The sequence below is a fragment of the Myodes glareolus genome, chromosome 7, assembly GCF_982192425.1.
Source record: "Myodes glareolus chromosome 7, mMyoGla1.1, whole genome shotgun sequence".
In the NCBI taxonomy this organism is placed as follows: domain Eukaryota; kingdom Metazoa; phylum Chordata; class Mammalia; order Rodentia; family Cricetidae; genus Myodes; species Myodes glareolus.
In genome coordinates, this window is record NC_142032.1 from 50,584,029 (window position 1) to 50,604,057 (window position 20,029).

The 20,029-nt window shown below is 44.8% G+C and overlaps 1 protein-coding gene across 1 annotated transcript in view; it reads right to left on the bottom strand.

Moving 5' to 3' along the window:
- The window catches only part of Osbp (oxysterol binding protein), a 31,571-nt gene extending 18,274 nt beyond the window's left edge, over positions 1 to 13,297 (bottom strand). Inside the window, exons 1-5 of the mRNA XM_048430515.3 lie at positions 12,856 to 13,297; positions 7,579 to 7,787; positions 4,828 to 5,078; positions 513 to 711; positions 166 to 268 (exon numbers count right to left, since the gene is read on the bottom strand). Coding sequence (XP_048286472.2) covers positions 166 to 268; positions 513 to 711; positions 4,828 to 5,078; positions 7,579 to 7,787; positions 12,856 to 13,211 — 1,118 coding nt within the window. The 5' untranslated portion in view covers positions 13,212 to 13,297. The remainder of the gene's footprint in view (positions 1 to 165; positions 269 to 512; positions 712 to 4,827; positions 5,079 to 7,578; positions 7,788 to 12,855) is intronic.
- Between the last annotated feature and the right edge of the window lie 6,732 nt (positions 13,298 to 20,029).

Here is a 20,029-nt window from a genome sequence, read left to right on the forward strand (position 1 = left end):
ACACTTAGAATTGGTATGAATTTGGGGGTCTCTGGAGAATTCAGTGTGTAAGTGCTTAACAGTTTTCCCACATCTTAGCAACTGTCACCAGCTCAGATTCTCACGGGAAACAGTCTTATCATAAAAATACACGTTCAATTTCTTAAACAGTCAAGGACCACTTACTTGTGACCCAAATTTTCAGGCATGGTGATAATCTCTGGTGCATCAAAAAATTCATTCTCATCATCTTCATCACTCATGTCCCCTTTGCCAGAACAGCACTGGTCTACAAAGAAAAAAAGCCTCATTTGTTTTCTGTGGTTACATTTACCAATGCCTAGAACAGTGGGTTCTTTTAAATACTAATAACAAACATGGCAACAATGGTTGAAAGCAGTGGGAAAGCCAAAAGAAATCAATAGCTCTAAATGCATCTCACATGAGCCACCAATTGTGGAGAATTTCTTCTGTCAACTGCAGAAACCGTCCAGATTGCATCAGACCAGCTATGTAAGAGCTCAGTTTCTCACCTTTACCAGAGCCAGCACTGCCCGGAGTGTTTGCCGGTAGCACCGTGGCTCCCCGGAAGGCTCTTTCCAGGTGATTGTGCTGCTTTGCCAGCTGCTCAAGAGTCTCTTCCAGTCGGATACGCTGGTCTCTTTCATACTGGAGAGACTTCTGCCACTTTTTACTATGAGTCTGGGCTAACATGAAGAAATCTCTGCAAGCCTGCACAGAGAAAGTGTTGGTTATGTTACCTCAACTAGTCAGAGTCTCCACCAAGTAACCTTATTCTGGGAACATGAGAAGGCATATGACAATTAAATACTTCCTGCTATTTCACAGTATGGGGACAGCCAGCTCTGTGCTGCAATCAAGGTCAGACTGGGGAAAGAGCGAACACCGTTGTCATAGTTCTCCTATTTTCCTGGTCACGAGGACCAAGCAAATACCAAGTGAGCAGCAAAGCCAGACAAAGCATTAGTGGCAGCAGCATAAAGGGCGGGCATGTGAACTGCACCCGAGATCTACTGGATAAAAGATAAAGTGTATGAAAACTGCTTTCAATAAGTCAGCTACACTCACAAAACTCAAAGCTGAGGACTGAGACAGAGAACAGATCTGCACTGACTCAGACTAGAGATGGGGTAACTTGGCCTTGCTTTTATTTCAGTCATTTCGGAAACAATTGAACTTAAAAATTAGAATACTACTTGGTGAATCAAAGATGTGAGGTAGAGAAAGACAAACACTCCCCCCCCCACACACAATCTGATTATCTCCATACCTTTACTGACTCCTCAAGGCTAGAATCAAATCCTAATTACGGTTACAATACAAACAGCCCTCACACAACTACTCTCCCAGCCGCTGTTACCTCTGTACTGTACAACACAGCCACACTGAACTCACCATTTCTTGGACACACAGCTCCTTCCAGTCCTAACTACTTAGGTATATGCTACTCACTCTGCCTGCACCTCTCTTCCCTCTCCACCTTCTCTAGGATAGGAGAGGACCTATAAGAGAAATGGAATTTCTGTGACACCCCCACTCCTAAGCAGTCAGTTGCTTCTTCTATGTCCTTACCAGTTTCAGCATACTTCTGCCTAACACACGCACAGCAGTATCATGACTGGGTTTCTATCTCTCCAGAGGGATCACCAGCAACTTTAGAATACATTTTATAGCTTATTCATCTACAGGTCTTTAGCTCCTAACACACAGCAGGAGCCACATAAAGTTTGCTTAATAAATGAAGGAAGGAACCAATGTAAGCTTGAAAGTGTATTCCCTATTACAGAGAAACTAAAAGGTTCTATTAGAATGTCTGCTCCCATGGTTTCAACAATTGCCTACAGGTCCACCAATGGCTACTAAATCAGTGATTCCAAATTGGACTCTCTGAAATTCAGACCAGAATATCCAAGTGCCTATTCAATGGCTCAAAGTACTTCAAAATCAGTGGCTCTCACGCTTGATTCACCACATTCTCTTGCTGCCTCTTGTTTCCTCTGAATTTCTCTATCACAAAGCGGTTCCAAAGCCTTCAAGCTTCCAAGCCTATGGGTGTCTCTCTTTCAGAGTTGCTTCCTTCTTTACATCCAAATATTAGGTCCTAGTGACTCTCCTTTAATATTCTGGAGTCTGTAATCTCTTTCCATCACTCCACAGCAGAAGTAGTGGAGCACAGATTTGGAATTGGGCTGGCTAGCCTCAAGTCACAGCTCTTTCCTGCCATCTGGTTAGTTACAGAAGTCCTCTGTGCCTCACAGTCATTGTCTATAAACACATACTAACACAGAGACCACCTCAGAGTTGTCACTGTTCACATATAGCACTTAGGACCACACTGAGCTCACAGGAAGCATTCAGTAAGGCAGTAACCAGCTTGCTTGCCTCAAGACTGGCCTCAGCCTCTTCTAGTGGGCTACCCGCAGCCTGCTCATCCGCATCTGCACTGCCCTAACCTCCACTCAAGCTTCACCTCTAGCTACTTCCTCATCTAACAGTCACCAGCAGTTCCCAGACTCTGAGGAGAATGGGTCCACATATGCCACATCACTGCCTCTACCAATTCTTCCCCTATTCTCTTCTTATAATACTTACTGATAATAATTAAAATTTAGCAAAAACCACCAGGTGGTACCTGCTTTTAATTTCAGCACTAGAGAGGCAGAGGCAAACAGATTTCTGTGATTTTGAGGCCAGCCTGGTCTACATAAGTTCCAGGACAGCTAGAGCTACACAGAGAGACCCTGTCTCAAAAATTAAAATAAAATTGCCTTCTTTTTAGGAAGATTTTCATTCTCCCTCAGCATTTGGATGCTGTGCTAGCTTCTTTAACTTTCCTAGTACAGGCTAAACACCTCCAATGTGCTGCCTATGACGTCCACTCTGTCACAGCACACAGCTGCTCAGACTGGCTTCGCACTCTTGTTCCTCCTGCCTAAACCTCCAGAGTACTGAGATTAACAGGCATGCGTCACCACAAGCACTGCATTAAAGCCTTGCTATTATCACCTGAAAGATAAACAGATAACAACACAGAATAAAAAGTGAGTTTTAGGTAACAACTAGATGATAACAGGGGCATAGGCAGTGGACAGGAAAGCAAAGAGGGAAAGAACAGCTTTCTTCCACCAAGCTGTTGACTGACTCAGTGTTGTCCTGAGGACTGAACCCACGACCTGGAGCATGCGAGCAAGTATTCTCCCACAAAGCTACATTCCCATCCTGAAAGCTTGGTTCTGACTTCTAAGATCATTTCCAACATAACCTAGAACTCGAGGATGAATAATTCCCCAAAGAACACATAAGAGCAATTTACAAGAGAAAAGGCTAAGGCAAGGCTTTGGTTTTATAAAGCAAGGGCGCTTTTTTTAGGAAAAAAATCATATTAGAATAAGAAAAAAAAGAAGACTGTCATATAGTTGAGTATTTACCTGACGTTGATAACAATTAGCCATCCTTCTTAGGTGACTGTGACTGTGATGTTTCGAACAGCTTTTTTTTTTTTTTTTAAGGATACATATTTGGGACTGGAAAGGCTCTAGCAGAGGACCTGGGTTGGTTTCCCAGAACATGGTGGCTTGTGGCCAGCAGTAACTCCAATCCCAAGGATCTAATGCCCTCTTCTAGCCCCACAGGCACACAAGAGGTATACAGACATACATGCAGGGCAAACACCCATAAACACATACGTAAGTCTACATATTTACCATGGATATCTGCTTGTGCAATTACCAGGCTTCCTGGTCACTCAACACCTGCATCAACACTGACCTGCTGAAAGCTCCTAGGAAGTGGCTAACCTTCCTGAAATTCCTAAAAGGAAAACCTAACTCTTCTTCTTTCTGGCTGGGGCAAATCAGAGCCATGAAAGTGTTCAACATTTAAAATAAAAGCTAACACAATTGCCATCAAGTAACAAAGAAACAAAATGAGAAAATGGAATTTCCCCTTCCTCACGGGAAAAGGTCTTTGATCTTCAGGCACTACAGGAACTAAACTAGGTCTTCTCACGATCATTCCCTAAACAAGGGAAATCTGGCACTCGTGAGGTAACTTTACCCATTTAATTAGATGGGGGGAGAAGTTCTGCAAAACCGTTTCTCACAGAATACTCGTCTCACTTACGAAATGTCCTTTAGCGTTTTTATGTGCACAGGAGCTAAAACAACCTGTCAGGTGAGACTCAGTTACCGGGAGAGGAAAAACAGCATCGTAAACCTGGTCTTCTTTCATACCTAGCAATACATCAGTAAGGCCGGAGATGTTTTGTGTTTACCCACAGTCTCCTAATGCCTAAGTGGAGTATTCTGGAGTCAAAGGCTAACACTGAACTAACTAGTATTACAAGTTCTAAGCAGAGCTTGAGCCAGGTCCTGCTCGGCATTCTACATGCAGGATGCCTTACCATGCAGACTCCAAGGAAGAAGGAAGCAAAAGAACACAACAGTGTAAAGCATTCAAGAGGCTCTTTCAGCTCTGACAGATAAGCTTAGAAAAATAAAGCAAAGAGGCAAAGCCAAAAACAAAAGAAGTTTAGGCACCAAGCTAATATATAATAGCACCTCAGATGCCCTGCCACTCAGAGAAAGGAGGTTGCACCACTGGGCTCCTTACTACCTCCCAGGCTGATGCAATGTCCATCTGACCACTTGAGCAGAGCATCTTCACCTGGGCAGCCAATCCTGTTTCATGCGACAGATAAGGAAACCTAAAGCACCTGATCACCGAATAGGACAGTCACTGCTCTACCAGTTAGTTCCAAGCATTATGACAGCATTGCATTTCAGAAGGGAAGTGTCAAAAAGTCAGAGGTACACCATCTTTACTCACATTGATCATGGCATTGGATGTTATCCTAAAGAGTGTGGCTCGCTCGTTGACTTGTTTGATTTTCTCGTTGCTCTCAGCAGGCAGCTTCAGGGACTCCAGCTCACTGAGGGAACGCTGCAGGGCAGTGCCATGCTTAGCTATCAAGTCATTGCACGTGCTCAGGTCCTCCACTTTGCTGGAGAGGGTTCGGAGTGTGTTCTGAAGCTCAGTCTTGTCAGTTTGTGAGACAGACTCTTCATCCCCAGATTCATCTGCAGGGATGCCAAGATTAAGTTCTGCCTCTAGGATCAGGACCGAGAGTTGGAGACCTATCTCCTCTGCTCCAAGTAAACTACCATGGTTCACTATGTGCATTCTGAGCAACTGAGGGCTAGCAATTCCAGAGGATTCCTCTACAGCATGGCCCATGGCCTACAGCATACAGACCTGAGGTGCTTCATAAAGGTGCACAGTCTCAGGTTACAGTCCTAGATACTTAGATTCAGATGGTGAGAGGCAAGGCCTGGAAACCTGCATTTCTCTTTTAAAATTACACGCATTTCTAATTATATTTATGGGGCAAGGGTACGGTACATGTGTCATACTGCATATGTGAAGAGGTCAGAGAACAACATAGTGGGGGTCAGTTCTCTCCCTCCACTGTGCAGGGCTCAGAAGTGGAACTCAGTCATCAGGCTTGTTATAAGTGCCCTTGCCAGCTAATCCATCTCACTGGCCCAGAATATGTGTTTCTAACTGTGACCAAAGCAGTCCTAATGTATACTGAAGTTTATGATCCACTAACAGAAAGGATATTATGGAAAACTGGATAGCTATTCCGATTAGGAGCATATAACTAAACCTTCCAACTCTTTGTTGAGGCAGCATCTCATGCAGCTCAGGTTAGCTTTGAACTCCCTGTGTAGCCAAGATGACCTTGAACTCCTGATCCTCTTGCTCCCAACTCCTGAAAGGTGTGACCACATCTCGCTTCAGCTATTCTAGTGAACCAAAGGCTTCAGGCATAGTAGGTAAACATTAGCTTGAAGAGTCCAATGTAATCCAAACTAATTATGACCACAAAGCCACCACTACCTTTAGGGAGGCATGGAGGCCTTCTGCAAAATGGGTTGAGAACCACAGAGCAGCTTCTTTTTCTGTTTGTGTGTTTGTTTTGCAGAGCAGCTTCTTGAGATAGTTTATGCCGCTAAAAGCTCTATTTATTATTTTTCTCCAAGGGAGAGCTGACCTTCATGATGAACTTATCTGACCCTAAAGCCACTCCAAAAGCAAAACAAGAGAGCTCTCAGATCCTAATCAAGTAGGAACTGTACCGTACCTCTCTCCATCAGCTGTGCACTTCTCAGTTTGTCACTGCAAACTGTTTCTCCAGCAGTGTCACTCCTTTGTGGAGCTGACACCAGCCTTCAGATTAAACAAATGGAACAAGAAAGGACCAGTCCTCCCTGCTAAACTGAGGCAGGGCTCAAAGTCAAAATGTAACCCATCCCTACAAAATTGATAAAGCAATGGAGTTTCCTTTCATGACATAATAGACATTAGGCACATATGGGAAATGATGGAAAAGAACTGGTAAACGTAAGCCAGAACTAACTGTCTCAGTTCTCTGCCACTGAGCAAGCTCGGCATGATTATCAATATCTTGAGGACAAATCCTATCATTTTCTTTAGAAAAACAAAAGCTAATTTTAGAAAGATTTTTACTACTATAAACTGTGCTTGTGTGTGCCCTTCGCAGTCAGAGGCGGCAGATCCTCCTGGAGCTGAAGTCACAAACGGCTGTGAGCTTCCTGTCATGAGTGCTGAGAACTGAAATCCCATCCTTTGTAAGAACAGGATGTACCTTAACCACTGAGCAATCTCTCCAGCCCTGAAAAGATTGTTTATTAGGTCATCTGTCGATTCTGTTACAACTTTAACAAATGAGAAGCTATCAGACACTGGCCTAAAATTCCAGCATTGAGGTGGAGACAGAGGGAGCAGGAGTTCAAGGTCATCTTAAACTACGGACAGAGTGGGTTTCAGGCCAGCCTAGGACATGAGACTGAAAAACAACCTAGAGAAGAAAAATATACAAAGGTCCAAATTATGAGCTGTAAGATTACTAATACTGAAGCCAGGCGGTGATGGTGCACATCTTTACCCCAGCACTCGGGAAGCAGAGCAAGTGGAGCTCTGTAAGTTTGAGGCCAGTCTGGTCTACAAGAGTGAGTTCCAGAACAGCTAGGACTGTTACACAAAGAAACTCTGTCTCAGGGGGGAAACAAAACACAGGCCAGACATAGTGAAGCATGTCTTTAGTCCTAGCACTCAGAAGGCAGAGGCTGGAGGATGGGGTTCAGAGTCATCCAAGGCGACTAGTAAGACCCTGAATCAAATTTTTTTTTAAAAAAAAATTAAGCATAAGCACTTTAGTACCAAAGTTTTTCAACTTTGGCTACTTGATTCTTTCTTGGAGGGCAGGTGTGCTGTTCTGTGCCTCATAGGGTACTGAGCAGTATCTTTGACTTCTAGTCTCTGTGTGCCAGTCACACACCCAGCTTCCATTATTTTATCCAAAAATGTCTCCAGACATTACCAAATGGCATGTGTGTATATATGAACTGAACTCAGTTTAGAACCACTACTCAAGAGAAATAACACTCAGTGAGAAGATTGGGATAGCTAAGGTGCAAGACACAATCAAAAGATACATTGCAGTCAAGAGTAAAAGCCTGTGCTACTCAAGTTCAGTGTTCCTTTGCTCCTTACCTGACTCTGCCAGCATCTTCACAGCCTTGGCCTTGGCCAGTTCCAGGGCTGTCACCCAGCGCTGCCGCTCTACTTCTGAGCTGGCTTTCAAGTGGTAGGTCTGAGCACCGCCATTGGAAATGATAAAGTTGCAAGAGTCTTCTACAGTGATGTTGGCTGTGGCAAGATTGATGGTACCACGGCAGGTGTGTCTCATTTCTGCCTTGGACCTGCCATAGCAAGACAAAAAGGCTAAACAGAAAGGTAACAGACATTCGTCCTGCTCCACTTTTAGTTTCTTTCATAACTCTGAGCACTTTGAAAATTAAGTAGTGTTAGGAATTAACAAAGTCTTGTTATAGTTCTCTCAACCCTGGAAATTTAAACAGTGGGAAGCAGGGGGAAAGCTTCCCAAGCTTATAAGCATTATGTGAGTCGGATTTTATTGCCCCACTGTTCCTCCTCCCATTAGTTTGAAGAACAGTCTTTACTGAGCTAGAATTGCATGAAATATTAATTTAGCAGTTAATAAGTACAAATGAATGAGTTTTGACAAGTGGATACAATTGTGAAACCACAACCACGATCCAAGTGAAGAATATTTCCCTCACCTGACAAAGTTCCCTCGTACCCACTGCAGTCAGAAACTGCTTTTTACTTAGCAAGTTATAAAATACTTTATAACCTTGTGCAACAAAAATTTTTGACACTCTCATTCTCTAAGAATAGCTCCATTTTTATACACTGAGCCACCCCCACACTGTAAATCAGCCCAAATGAGAACTGTCATGCAACATTTAGGATTATATTGCAGAAGTGTATAAAAAGCAAATCTTAAGTGATTAGACTATTAGATATTGGTCATGGCTCAAATGATAAGAAATAACTATCAGTCTGAGACAATAAAGAAAGAACAAGCACAAAAAAAATCATCAGGCATTTCACTCTTTCTGATAAATTCAGTTTCCTAAGTTCTAGACTTTTATTGGTGGGAACTCCTAAGCCATCCTATTAATAGCCAGGAAAGACTCAGCAGGTCTGCACTCAAGAGGACTGGGTGTAAAACTTTCCCCGATCTCTACTGACAGTTCTATTAATAGGCTAACTTTTGAACTTCACAACATTACTTGGTGACAACAAATTACAGAGCACTTGACATAAAAATATCAAGATTCACCCTAAACATCAAAATCTCAGCACTACATGCATGCAGAGAACACTGCTCATGTCTTCACTACCGCTGGCTATGCCCAGGGACCTTCAGGTTCAAACTGCACTTCTCCCTGTCCAACTCGGAACATAAAGAGGTCAAAGTCCTTTGCCACAGTACAAAGCAGTAGAGCCAAACAGCGAAACACACCTGGCACATCAAGAATTCCTACATGCCAGGAAGGGCACACACCCTTCCCCAGACACCAAGATTTAGGATGTTTGAGTGAGTCTGTTTGCTGCCCTTGAAGACAGATCTGCTGTTGTTCATTTCATCTCGTCTAACCTTTCTTTCTCAAATGTACTAATGAGCAATACGGGATCACGGGGTGGGGGTGGGGGTCTCAAAGGACTGGCCATTTTCCATGGCCTGCACCTGCCACTGTAATATGAATCCCTGCTTTTTCTATTCTTACCTCCCAGCCCCAAGCTTCAGTTACACTATGAATAATGCAGGCTGAATTAGAGAGCCACAGCTGAAGGCCAGTTTATACTTACTACCTGGGCTTTCTATCACATTCCTCCTTATTGGCACTTTCACTAACAGTCTCCTAGGATCTCTTCTGCCTCCACTGTCTTCATGCACCAAAGAAGGTTCTCGGATAATATAAAGTCCAAAGCTGTTTAACAGACACTAAGGAACACTGGGAAGGAGGCAGGCTTGACCACAGCGCTTAGGCTTGGGCAAACATACCTGTGGCTATTAATGTTTCGAACAGATGCAGAAAAGATTCTGAGCCTGCAGGAAAAGTTCTTCAGTCATTACAGTATCACATGGTTAGTTTCTGGCTAGAAAGTCCTTGCCTGAAAAGGCCAGATGAAATAGTAATTTAATCTCTAGAAGCTAAAAGGAAAACTAATACTATAGCCTGGGGTGTTTTGGGGAGAGCTGGGATCCTGTGTAAGAGAGTTATGGGGCATTTAGTAAAGAAGTAAAAGAAAGATGTAAAGGAAGGCTTGCTCATGTCTGTTCTTCTGTCATCAGAGGATGGGGTCTATGAAGGAGAAAGGTATTTTAGAAATGGTATACTTAAGAGACTGTGGGTTTTGGACGTATGACAATCAGAGGAGGAATAACATAGTTAAGTAATTCCAGGAAAGAGATGGGGATCACAGGCACCCTACTAGGAAGAATAAGCTGCCAATGCTGTAGGAAGGAGGTACTTCACTGGAACTCTGGAGGTGTGGGGTAATGCATAGACAGATAAACTGGACACTGTTGATTGGTTGCTTGTGAGGGGGACCAGCCTAGTTAGCAAGGACAGGCTGATGGCATACTTTAGTATGTCTTGGAAGGAGTTTTCACGGAGTCAGTTACTGTGAGAAAGAAGGTAAAAGTAGCAACAAATATGAGGGGGACAGCAACAGGTAAGTTATTAATGTCCAAGGTCAGCACTGATCAAGATGGAGTCTAAACAATGAAGTAGCCTGCAAAGTAGATCATTCAAAAACTTGACTGGATTACAAAGGCCATAGAATATTTTTAATTTTTCTTTGAATTACTTTATATTGGTGTGGGAGAACTGTCTGTATTCTGTCAATCATGTTTTAATAAAACGCTGATTGGCCAGGCAGGAAGTATAGGTGGGAAAACCAGACAGGAAGTAGAGGTGGAGCAAAGAGAACAGGAGAATTCTGGGACAGGAAGCTCCCTCTGCCATTCCTGTGCAGACCACCAAAGAGGCAGCATGTAACTTGCCCAGCTGAGAAAGGTACTGAGCCATGTGGCTAATGTAGATCAGAATAATGGGTTAATATAAGTTGCAAGGGCTAATAAGAAGCCTGACCTAATGGGCCAATCAGCTTTATAACTTATAGAGATCTCTGTGTGATTGATTTTCTCTGGGACTTGCCGGCTGTGCGGTACCGGGCGGGTCAGATACCCCAATAAGCCGGCCCTCATGTTACATTATATGGAGCTTTTTGCTTACTTGTTTGGGTTTGGTTTTTATTTCTTGTGGGTTTTAGAGACAGGGCTTCTCTGTGTAGCCTTGGCTGCCCTGGAAGACCAGGGTGGCCTTGAACTCACAAAGATTTGCCTGACTCTGCCTCCCTAAGTGCTGGATGAAAGGCATTCACCATTACCACCGGGATTATTTTATGTCTTTTGCCTGTATTAATGTATGGGTAGTAAGTGCTCTTAACCATTAAGCTCTCTCTCCTGCCAAGACCATGCAATATTAAAATCCTTGCATAATGCAATTTTTTTTTTTTGAGTATGTAGTTCTGGCTGTCCCAGAACTTGCTATGGAGACCAGGATGCCTCAAACTCATAGAGTTCCACCTGCCGCTGCTTTTTGCTGGGATTAAAGTCTTGTTATCACCATGCCCAACCCTTAACGAACAATTTTTGAAAATGGACGGGGGGATCAGCGATTTATGAACCAAGTTAGGATATGAATCAACTGAACATTAGGATAATAGTCAATTAAAACAAGATACAAGCTTGAATAGATGGGAAAAAAAACTCTGGGTCAAACTAAAGCTTTAGATGTATCTTAGAACCCTAAACCAAATTCTAGAAGAGCAGAAGAAAAGGGCTGTATTAAAACTAATTCAGAATACAGCAATGCAAATACACCTACTCACAACTAATGCTGCATAAACAGAGGAGGAACTATCTTAAGGCATCTTCTGTGGCTGACAAGAGATAAGAATGGCCCTACAACAACCTCCAATTCAAACTCTCCTTAAAGGTCTTAGACAAGCCAATGCTGTTGAGGAGAAAGTTACCTGGCCCTGAGCCTTTTGGTAGTAGTGACTACTGGTGACACTACTAAGACATACAGGCTGAGCTCCTGCTCTACATCAGAGGCTTGGATTCCCAAACTGGATGGATGGCCTTTACAAAGGGATTTCAATGAGAAACGGAATTATACTAAGCAAATTCCTCTTACGGTATACTTCTGTACTTTTTCCATGAAACACATTAGAACCAGAATCCATAAACTGTTTTAGGTAATTACCTCTGTATCTAATTGGTTCATGTGGCACTGACCTTGGTTTTAGGTTATATTGATATAAACTGTAGTTTCGAACCTGATTTTTCCAAGACCTTGGGAGAGCTACCAATGCTAAGTTTGCTTCCTTGTCAAGAACCTGAGAACATGTCCTAACTCCCAGGAAGCTAGAGCTATGAATACTGTATGAAATGTAGCATGTAAGGCATCCAGCCACAGTGCCCAGCCAGTGGGAATGCTTACGACTTATCCCCAAATCACCTCTCAACACCTCTGTCTCCTCTGCCTAGTAATAGAAGCCCCATAGTGTGACATGTTATGACCACGTTATGAGTCACGGTAAGTATACATTAACCATACCAAAATAAGCATTGGAAAACTTTAATAATCATTTCAAAAACATGCATTCTTCCTTTAATAAAACTCAATCTTAAGTAAAACTATAAAGAGCACGGGACTGCTGGATAAGACAATCATTCCTGTGGGAGGAGGTGGGGCAAGCACAAGCAAAGCTATGGTAGAGTACGCATCTCCATTCTCGGCTGTCCAGATCGAGAAAGCAAGCGCAAGCTGGGAGAGGTAAGACATATGGTGGACAGAATCCCTAAAATCTCCCCGTCCGTGGTGCTTTGCTGTCTGAATGTGTGGAGGGAACAAGCAAAGGTAGATCTATCGAGAGTGTATAAAGAACCTTTAATTTTAGAGACTGGGCACAAAAAGTGAAGAGTTAGAACTTTCACTGTAAGATCCCGAGGGGCAGTGCCCGGGCTGGGTCTGTGCCTCTCCAGCCTCATAACAGTGGCTCACTTGCAGAATTAGTGATTGCACCCACGTGGTAGCGGAAATACAATGGCAGAGCAGATGCTCTCCAAACAATTGCTGACAGGAAAGACCCGGGGATGGAGGCAGACGAGGCACCAGAGACGGGTGATGGCGGGGACAGGAGCGGCGTGTCAAATCGGGAGGTTCTGACTTTTGCAAGCTGTCAACCTGTCCAGGTGACAGACAGGGACCCAGAGCGACCTTGGCAGCGAGGCCGGCCGGCCAAGAGTGACAGCGCGGGTCCGTGGGCTGCACTTGGGGGGGGGGGGGGGAGGCCAGGTGAGCGCGGCGCCCCGGAAGCAGTTACCTGTAGTAGCTCAGCAGCCCGTTGCTCAGCACGAACCATCGCCGCTGGTAGCCTTTGATGTAATTGGTCCATTTGAAGAGCCAGCCCTCTCTAGCAGAGCCCGAGCCCCCGGCGCCCGAACCGCCCGAGCCCGCGGCTGGCGGTGCAGAGCCCGGGCCGCCCGTCGCCACTCCCCCGGCCGTGGGGCCCGGGCCGCCCGCCGCCGTCGCCGTCGCAGACGCCACCCCGGAGCCGGGCCCCGCGTCCCCGCGTCCGCCGCCGCCTCCCACCGCGGGTGGACCCGCGCCGCCGCCGCCCGGAGCCGCGATGGCGGCCGGGCCTGGCCCCACCACTCCTCTCAGCTCGGTCGCCGCCATAAGCCGCCGCCGCCCGGAGAGACACGACCGGAACCGCCTACGAGCGCCGCCACCGCCGCCCGGAGCGCCCAACACGGCTAGCGCTTCAGCCGCCGCCGCGCAGCGTCCCCGCCCCGCCAGCCCCGCCGCGGGAAGGAGGGCTCGGCCGCCGGGAAGGAGGACGGCGATTGGTGCCGGCAAATGTCACTTGCGGAAGACCCCGCGGACATTGGCATTTCTCTCGGGCCTGTCATGCTACTCCGCCCAGTGAGAAGCTCGGGGCGCGACGCGTCCTCCAGGCCTGCTTCCGATTGGTTCAAAGGGAAGCCAATCAAGCGGGTCTACAAAACCATTGGTGCTTTTCTGAAGTCCGAGGACGGGAGAATGCAGAGTGCCCGGCCGGTTTGGCCTCCGATTGGCTAGTATCTCCGTCAGTCATTTTAGTTTATGCTTCTGTCACTGCCACGTCACCCCCGCCCATCGCTCTGCCCTTCATCCTCTTCCGCCCTTAGAGATTGGTGGTTGGTATCAGCTGCTCAAGCCTTCCTACCAATTATTGAGCGCGTTGAGGCAGAAGGGGCAGAGCCCGGCCTTCACATCCTCATTCTTATTTTTTATTGGCTGACACTTATGTCTTTCACACGTCGATGGAGAGGCGGGGCTATGACTGCAGATGATTGGCTCTGGAAATTGTCAGTGAAAGCTGGGGGAAGGCCGAGACGTCAAATAAATTCCTGGACGCGCGAGTGTGAGCCGCGCCCTTCTGGTCGCAGCTTTAAGGAAGTGGTGGACTTGTATAAGCGCTCTCTGATGTGGGCGTGATGTGGAATTCCTTCCTTCTGAATTAAGATTTGCAAATGATCTTCGTAGAGAGAGTTGGATGGTTTCTGGGCCCTCCTAGGGATTCCCTTCTCAGGCCCAGTTTCCTGAAGAACCCAGAAAAAGCTTCCTCAGCTTTCTCCTGGACCCATGACGCCTCCCCCTACCCCCACCTCATCTCTTTCCTACTTTACCCTCTGTCTTTTCATTCTAGATTAACGTACACTTCTACTGGTTCTGACCATCAATTTGCCAACTTAGTTTCCGGAAACGGTAGATGGGCAAAGACCTAGCTGCCCTTCTATTTCTTTTCCAGATCTAAAGACCCTTACTAGGTTTAGTGTGGTAAAAACACAAATAATTCTATTGTTTTTGTTGGGTTTTGTTGTTTTGTACTGAATGTTGAATCATTCGGTTTAATTACAGCTTGTGTTGGGGGTCACAAATTCAGTTACTAGTGCACCATTAAGCTGTTGTAAACCATTATAAAAACAGTCAAAATCTGTAATTCGGGGAACCTAATACCTGTTAGAGTTTAGCAGTTTGAACTGGCAGTAGGAATAAGATTTAACTTTTTTTTTATTCATTTCTTCTAATTATGTGTGAGAGTGTGCATCTCTGAGTGTGTTAGCACTTGTGTGCAGGTACTTGCGGATGCCAGAAGAGGACATTCGATCCCGGAGCTGGAGTTAAAGTGGATGGGTAGCCAACCCATAGGGATAATGGGAAGAGAACTTGCCTCTTTAACCATCTCTCTAGTCCCAAGAATCGCTTTTAGAGCCGGTAGAGACTATTTTCCTCATCGATGTCAAGAAAGTAATCTAAGCCAGGCAGTGGTGGTGCATGCCCTTAATTCCAGCACTTGCGAGCCCGAGGCAGGAAGATCTGTGAGTTCAAGGCCAGCCTGGTCTACAAAGTAGGTTTCAGTATGGGCTACACAGAGAAACCTTGTCTTGAAAAAACTAAAAAGTACACTGATATAGCTGTCACCTGGAGGTAGTGCCTTTAAAACAGCATTCAAGGAGCAGCGGCTGGCGAGCTACAGAGTGAGTTCCAGGGTGGCCGGGGCTACAAAGAGAAACCCTGTGTTGAAAAAAACAAAACAAAAAACTAAACAGAGAAAGTAATCTAGCCTGCTTTGCTTGAAAAGCCTGACTTCTTGTTTCGGTTAAAACATTTACAGGTGATAGCAGAAAGGAAGGACCGTACAATAGTGCAGTTGTAATAAAGTTTGTTTGAATTTTGACAAACTGCAAACAGATGTAAAAAAAAAAAATGTGAGCAGTGCTGCCACGTATCCCTCCGTTCAGTGTGTGATCACAAAGGGAAACGCACTTTTAAAACCAGGATGTCCCCATTTCAACCCAGTAATCCACTTTAATGCCTTTATCCCAGGAACAACATTTTTAACGAGGTCCATGATCTTGCAGCACAAAGTATAAATGTCATCGATTATTTCTTACCAAAATAATTGAAATAGAATCAAATAAAGCCTCTAGATCTGAACTCCTGTTTCTAGAGGCTAGAGAAAGCCGTTCAGTCATAGTCTAAGGAGACAGACAAATCAAGGATGTGGGGTCCCAAGAGACGGCTCAGGAGTTGTGATATTTTCTTCTCTTGCTCAGGAAGCAGGTGCAGGCAGATCTCTGAGTTCAAGGCCAGCCTGTTCTACAAAGTGAGCTCCAGGACAGCTAGGGCTGTTCCACAGAGAAACCTTGTCTTGAAAACCCAGCCAAACAAACAAACAAAAAAGATTTGGAAAATTATGCCCAAGTATATAGAGGTGAATGCTACACTATCTGTAATATACCTTGAAATGATTCAGCACAAAAGGCAGGAAAAAGAAGACAGTCACTCAGTCACTGTTAATTGTCATCAGTGAGACAGAGCATCTGAGAAACGACTTACAGTAGGAAGAATTTATTTTGCCTTATGGCCAGGGTCTCTTTGCTCCATTGATTCTGGGCCCGTGTGGTGAGACAGAACATGGGGAGCCTGTAGCGCAGCCGAGTGTGCAGCGCAGTCGAGTGTACAGCGCAGCCGAGTGTGCAGGGCAGCCGAGTGTACAGCGCAGCAGAGTGTGCAGCGCAGGCGAGTGTGCAGCACAGCAGAGTGTACAGCGCAGCAGAGTGTGCAGCGCAGCCGAGTGTGCAGCGCAGTCGAGTATACAGGGCAGCCGAGTGTACAGCGCAGTAGAGTGTGCAGCGCAGCCAAGTGTGCAGTGCAGCACAGCTGAATGTGCAGCGCAGCAAAGCACCTTGTTAGCCAACAGCAAACAGGGGCAGGTCCCAGCAGTCACTTCCTCCAAATCTTAGAGAGATGACTCTGCAGTAAGAGTGCTTTCTGCTCTCTCTGTCTCTGTCTGTTTTGTTTCTCTCTCTCTCTCTCTCTCTCTCTCTCTCTCTCTCTCTCTCTCCTCTCTCGTTTATTGAGACAGGATTTCTGTATATAACAGTCCAGGCTGTCTTGGAACTCACTTTATAGACTAGATTGGCCTGAAACTCACAGAGATCCTCTTGCCTCTGCTTCCCAAGTACTGGGATTAAAGGCGTGCGCCACCACCACCTCACCTTACTATACCTATAAAGGACTGAGGCTCAGTGTCCAGCACCCATAATTCCCACTGTCTGTAACTCCAGTTCTAGGGGAGTTGGTGCTTCTTTTGACCTCCTTAGGCCCCTGTACACACTATGTGTATAGTACACATACACATTCTCAGATACACACAAGTGTACATAAATTTTTTAAAAAGAGATTTGTCTATTGATTAGTTCAAAGCCCTTGTGAATCAATCACTCCTAGTGTTTGAATCCACCACATGGGGGAACCAAGCCTTCAAGAAAGGAGCCATTCGGCAGGCACTCCATGTATGTAAATCATCACAGGAGTGTACTCTAAAATCTGCATACATGTCGATGTACATACCTATGTGCTTGCAAAGCAAATATAGCAAAAATGGAGTGAGTCTTGCATCGTCGGTTGGTTGGTTGTTTTTCTCACATGTGAAATATATCACTGTCCGTTGTGCTACAATTTTTATTTTTGTTCAAAAAGATTTTCAAACAGCTGCATGTGGTGAAACATGGCTTTTTCTTAGCACTTGACAGGCAGAGGCGTGACAATCTCTGAGTTTGAAGCCAGTCTGGTCTACTGAGCCAGTTCCAGGACAGGCAGAGCTATGCAGAGAAATTGTCTCAAAAAATCATAAAAGAAAAAGACTTGCCGGTTGTGGTAGCGCTCACCAGTAGGATTTACTGAAGGAGGCAGAGGCAGGAGGATCACGAGTTCAAAGCCAGCCTGGACTACACAGTTAAAAAAAGGAAGACTTAAAAAAATGCTAATTTGAATTATTGTTGTCAGTCCACACTGCCTCTGAGAAGTTTCAGTCTGTCAGTCTTCTCCGCCCTCCAGCCTCCTTTCCTGCTTTTGTCTCCATGCCCCATTAAACCAATATACACACCTTCTCCAGGTGGGCCCTGGGTTTCTGCCTGGTGCCTTTGTAGAGACTTTCTCCCCATTCCAGTGACCAATATGATTAGTGTTATGCCCAGATCACAGGGTCCTCACAAAACCAACTAGGAGACCAAGTCCTGTGTGTAAAAGCAAAGAGCCTTTATTCTTATACAAGTTTGTAAACTCAGACTCTCCGTGTGTCCAACGTGACTGGAGAGCCCAGAGCTCAGTTGGAGTTGGGTTTTTATAGTAGTAAAGGTGGGGGTGAGGGATTTCTAAGGTTTGGGACCCCTGTTCAGCTGACATTTGTCTAGGGGCATCCTGGTGAAAAGCAATGAGTGTGTGCTGGCAGGTGATCCTATCTACAAGGATTGTTACGTTGGACCGTTAAGAATTTCCTTTGGGGGGGCTGGAGAGATGGCTCAGTGATTAAGAGAACTGACGGCTCCTACAGAGGACCAGGGTTCAATTCCCAGCACCCACATGGTATCATTGGTATAATGATGTCAGATAATAATCTGACATCATTATACCAATGCACATGAAATAAAGTTATATAAAGTTTTTTTTTTTTAAAAAAAAAAAAGAATTTCCTTTGGATAGTCTGTTCTGCATGATGCCTGGGTGGTCTCTGTGGTCTCTATCAGAACCAGATATTGCCTCATGGTAAACTACTGAGACTCAGGCCTCTGTTGAGTTTGTCATGGCTGGGTCCTACAATTAGCACATGTTTATAGGGTGTCCCCTGATTTCCACACTTTAGCACTTTCCCTTCTTCAGCTTCAGACTTTCCCTATGATATGGTCTTAAGTGTTAGTCCAAACACCAGAGGCAAGCAACTTGAAGACAAGGACATTAGTTTTAGATCATAATTTTTGTTGTTCTTTTTGTTTCTTTGTTTATTTGAGACAGAGTTTCTCTGTGTAACAGTTCTGGCTGTCCTGGAACTTGCTCCCAAAAGATGTGTGCCCATGGATCCACTGGAAACAGATGCTGGGAATTTTACACGGTAAACCACTGTCACGTGGCAATACACAGATTAATAGAAATGGGTTCAATTAAGATGTAAGGATTAGCCAGTAAGAAACTAGAACCAATGGGCCAAGCAATGATTTAATTAATGCAATTTCTGTGTGGTTATTTTGGGGCTAAGCTAGCCAGGCAGTCTGGATAAACAAGTGGGCTCTCCTTGCAACAATGATGCACCTAAAAGGTCTGCTTCACTAATCCCTTTGTCAATCTATCCAATCAAGTCAACAATCAAAATTAATCATTATGGGGCTGTGAGATCAGGGTTAAGATCATGAACCATTCTTACAGAGGACCAGAATTCTGTTCCTCGCTCTTACATCAGGCAGCTCACAACTGCCTGCTACTCCAGCTTCAGAGGGATCCAAACCCTCTGGCCTCCAAGGGAACTCATAATCACACTCACATGTACACACGTGCACAGACACACACACACACACAATTAAAGATAAATTTAAAATACTTTTGAAAGGTTAACTGGTCTTACAAAGATTTATGTTTCAGACGTATCTGCCCCACTACAGGGTGCTTACCTCTGAGGTACCATTCATCCCTGCATTATCCTTGGTTGTCTCTCAGTAGTGCTCAGCCTACCATATTCACCCATTCAACAGTATTAGTTGTGTATATGCTATCCACTTGAAGCCTCAGTCATGTATTAGAAACACCAGAGTAAATCTACAAATGGACTGGCTCCATGTGAAGCATAAAGAATCTGAGGGTCAGATGCATACTCAATATGGGATACACAAATGAACATATACAGTATTTGTACAGAGAAAAAATTTATAATAGCTATACGCACAGGAAAAGCCATGGAGGGCAAGTGGGGTGTTAGGAAAGAGAGTAACACATGTAATTTGTTTCAAAGAAGAATAGACACCTTTTAAGCTGTGATCTGGCAGTTGAGGACGAGTTAGGAAAAAATGGAGACAGTCATGCACGTGAAAGAGTCTGAGGAAGAAAAAGACAGTGACCCAGGTGGAGACAGAACATGTTACTCGGAGATCTGAAGGGATCTTATGAAGTTTGGATTTCTTTCTTAGTGCACGGGGAGTCGATTAAAGTAAGTGATCTTAACTTTTGTTTAAAAACTGCAGGCAGCAGGTCTGAAGATATAGCAGTTAGAAGAGTTCTTACCCAGCATGCATAAATGAAGAATATCATTTTAAGGTGTGTTACATTTGTTTATGCTCTGAAACATTTGTTTAGCGATGTAAAGATGTGTTGTTTTGTTTATGTTGCATGTGTTTAACTCTGTGAAGCTGTGATTCTTTGCCTGTCTAAAACTCCCGATGGTCTAATGAAGAGCTGAACGAACAATAGCTAGGCAGGAACCAGGATAGGTGGGGCTGGTAGGCAGAGAGAATAAACAGGAGAAATCTGGACAAAAGAGAGAAAGAGGAGAAGGAGCAAGAGAATAAGGAGAGGAGGACGTCAGGGACCAGCCACCCAGCCAGCCACCGAGGAAGAGTGAAAGTAAGAAAAGGAAAAAATCCAGAGACAAAAGGTAGTTAGGATAATTTAAGAAAAGCTAT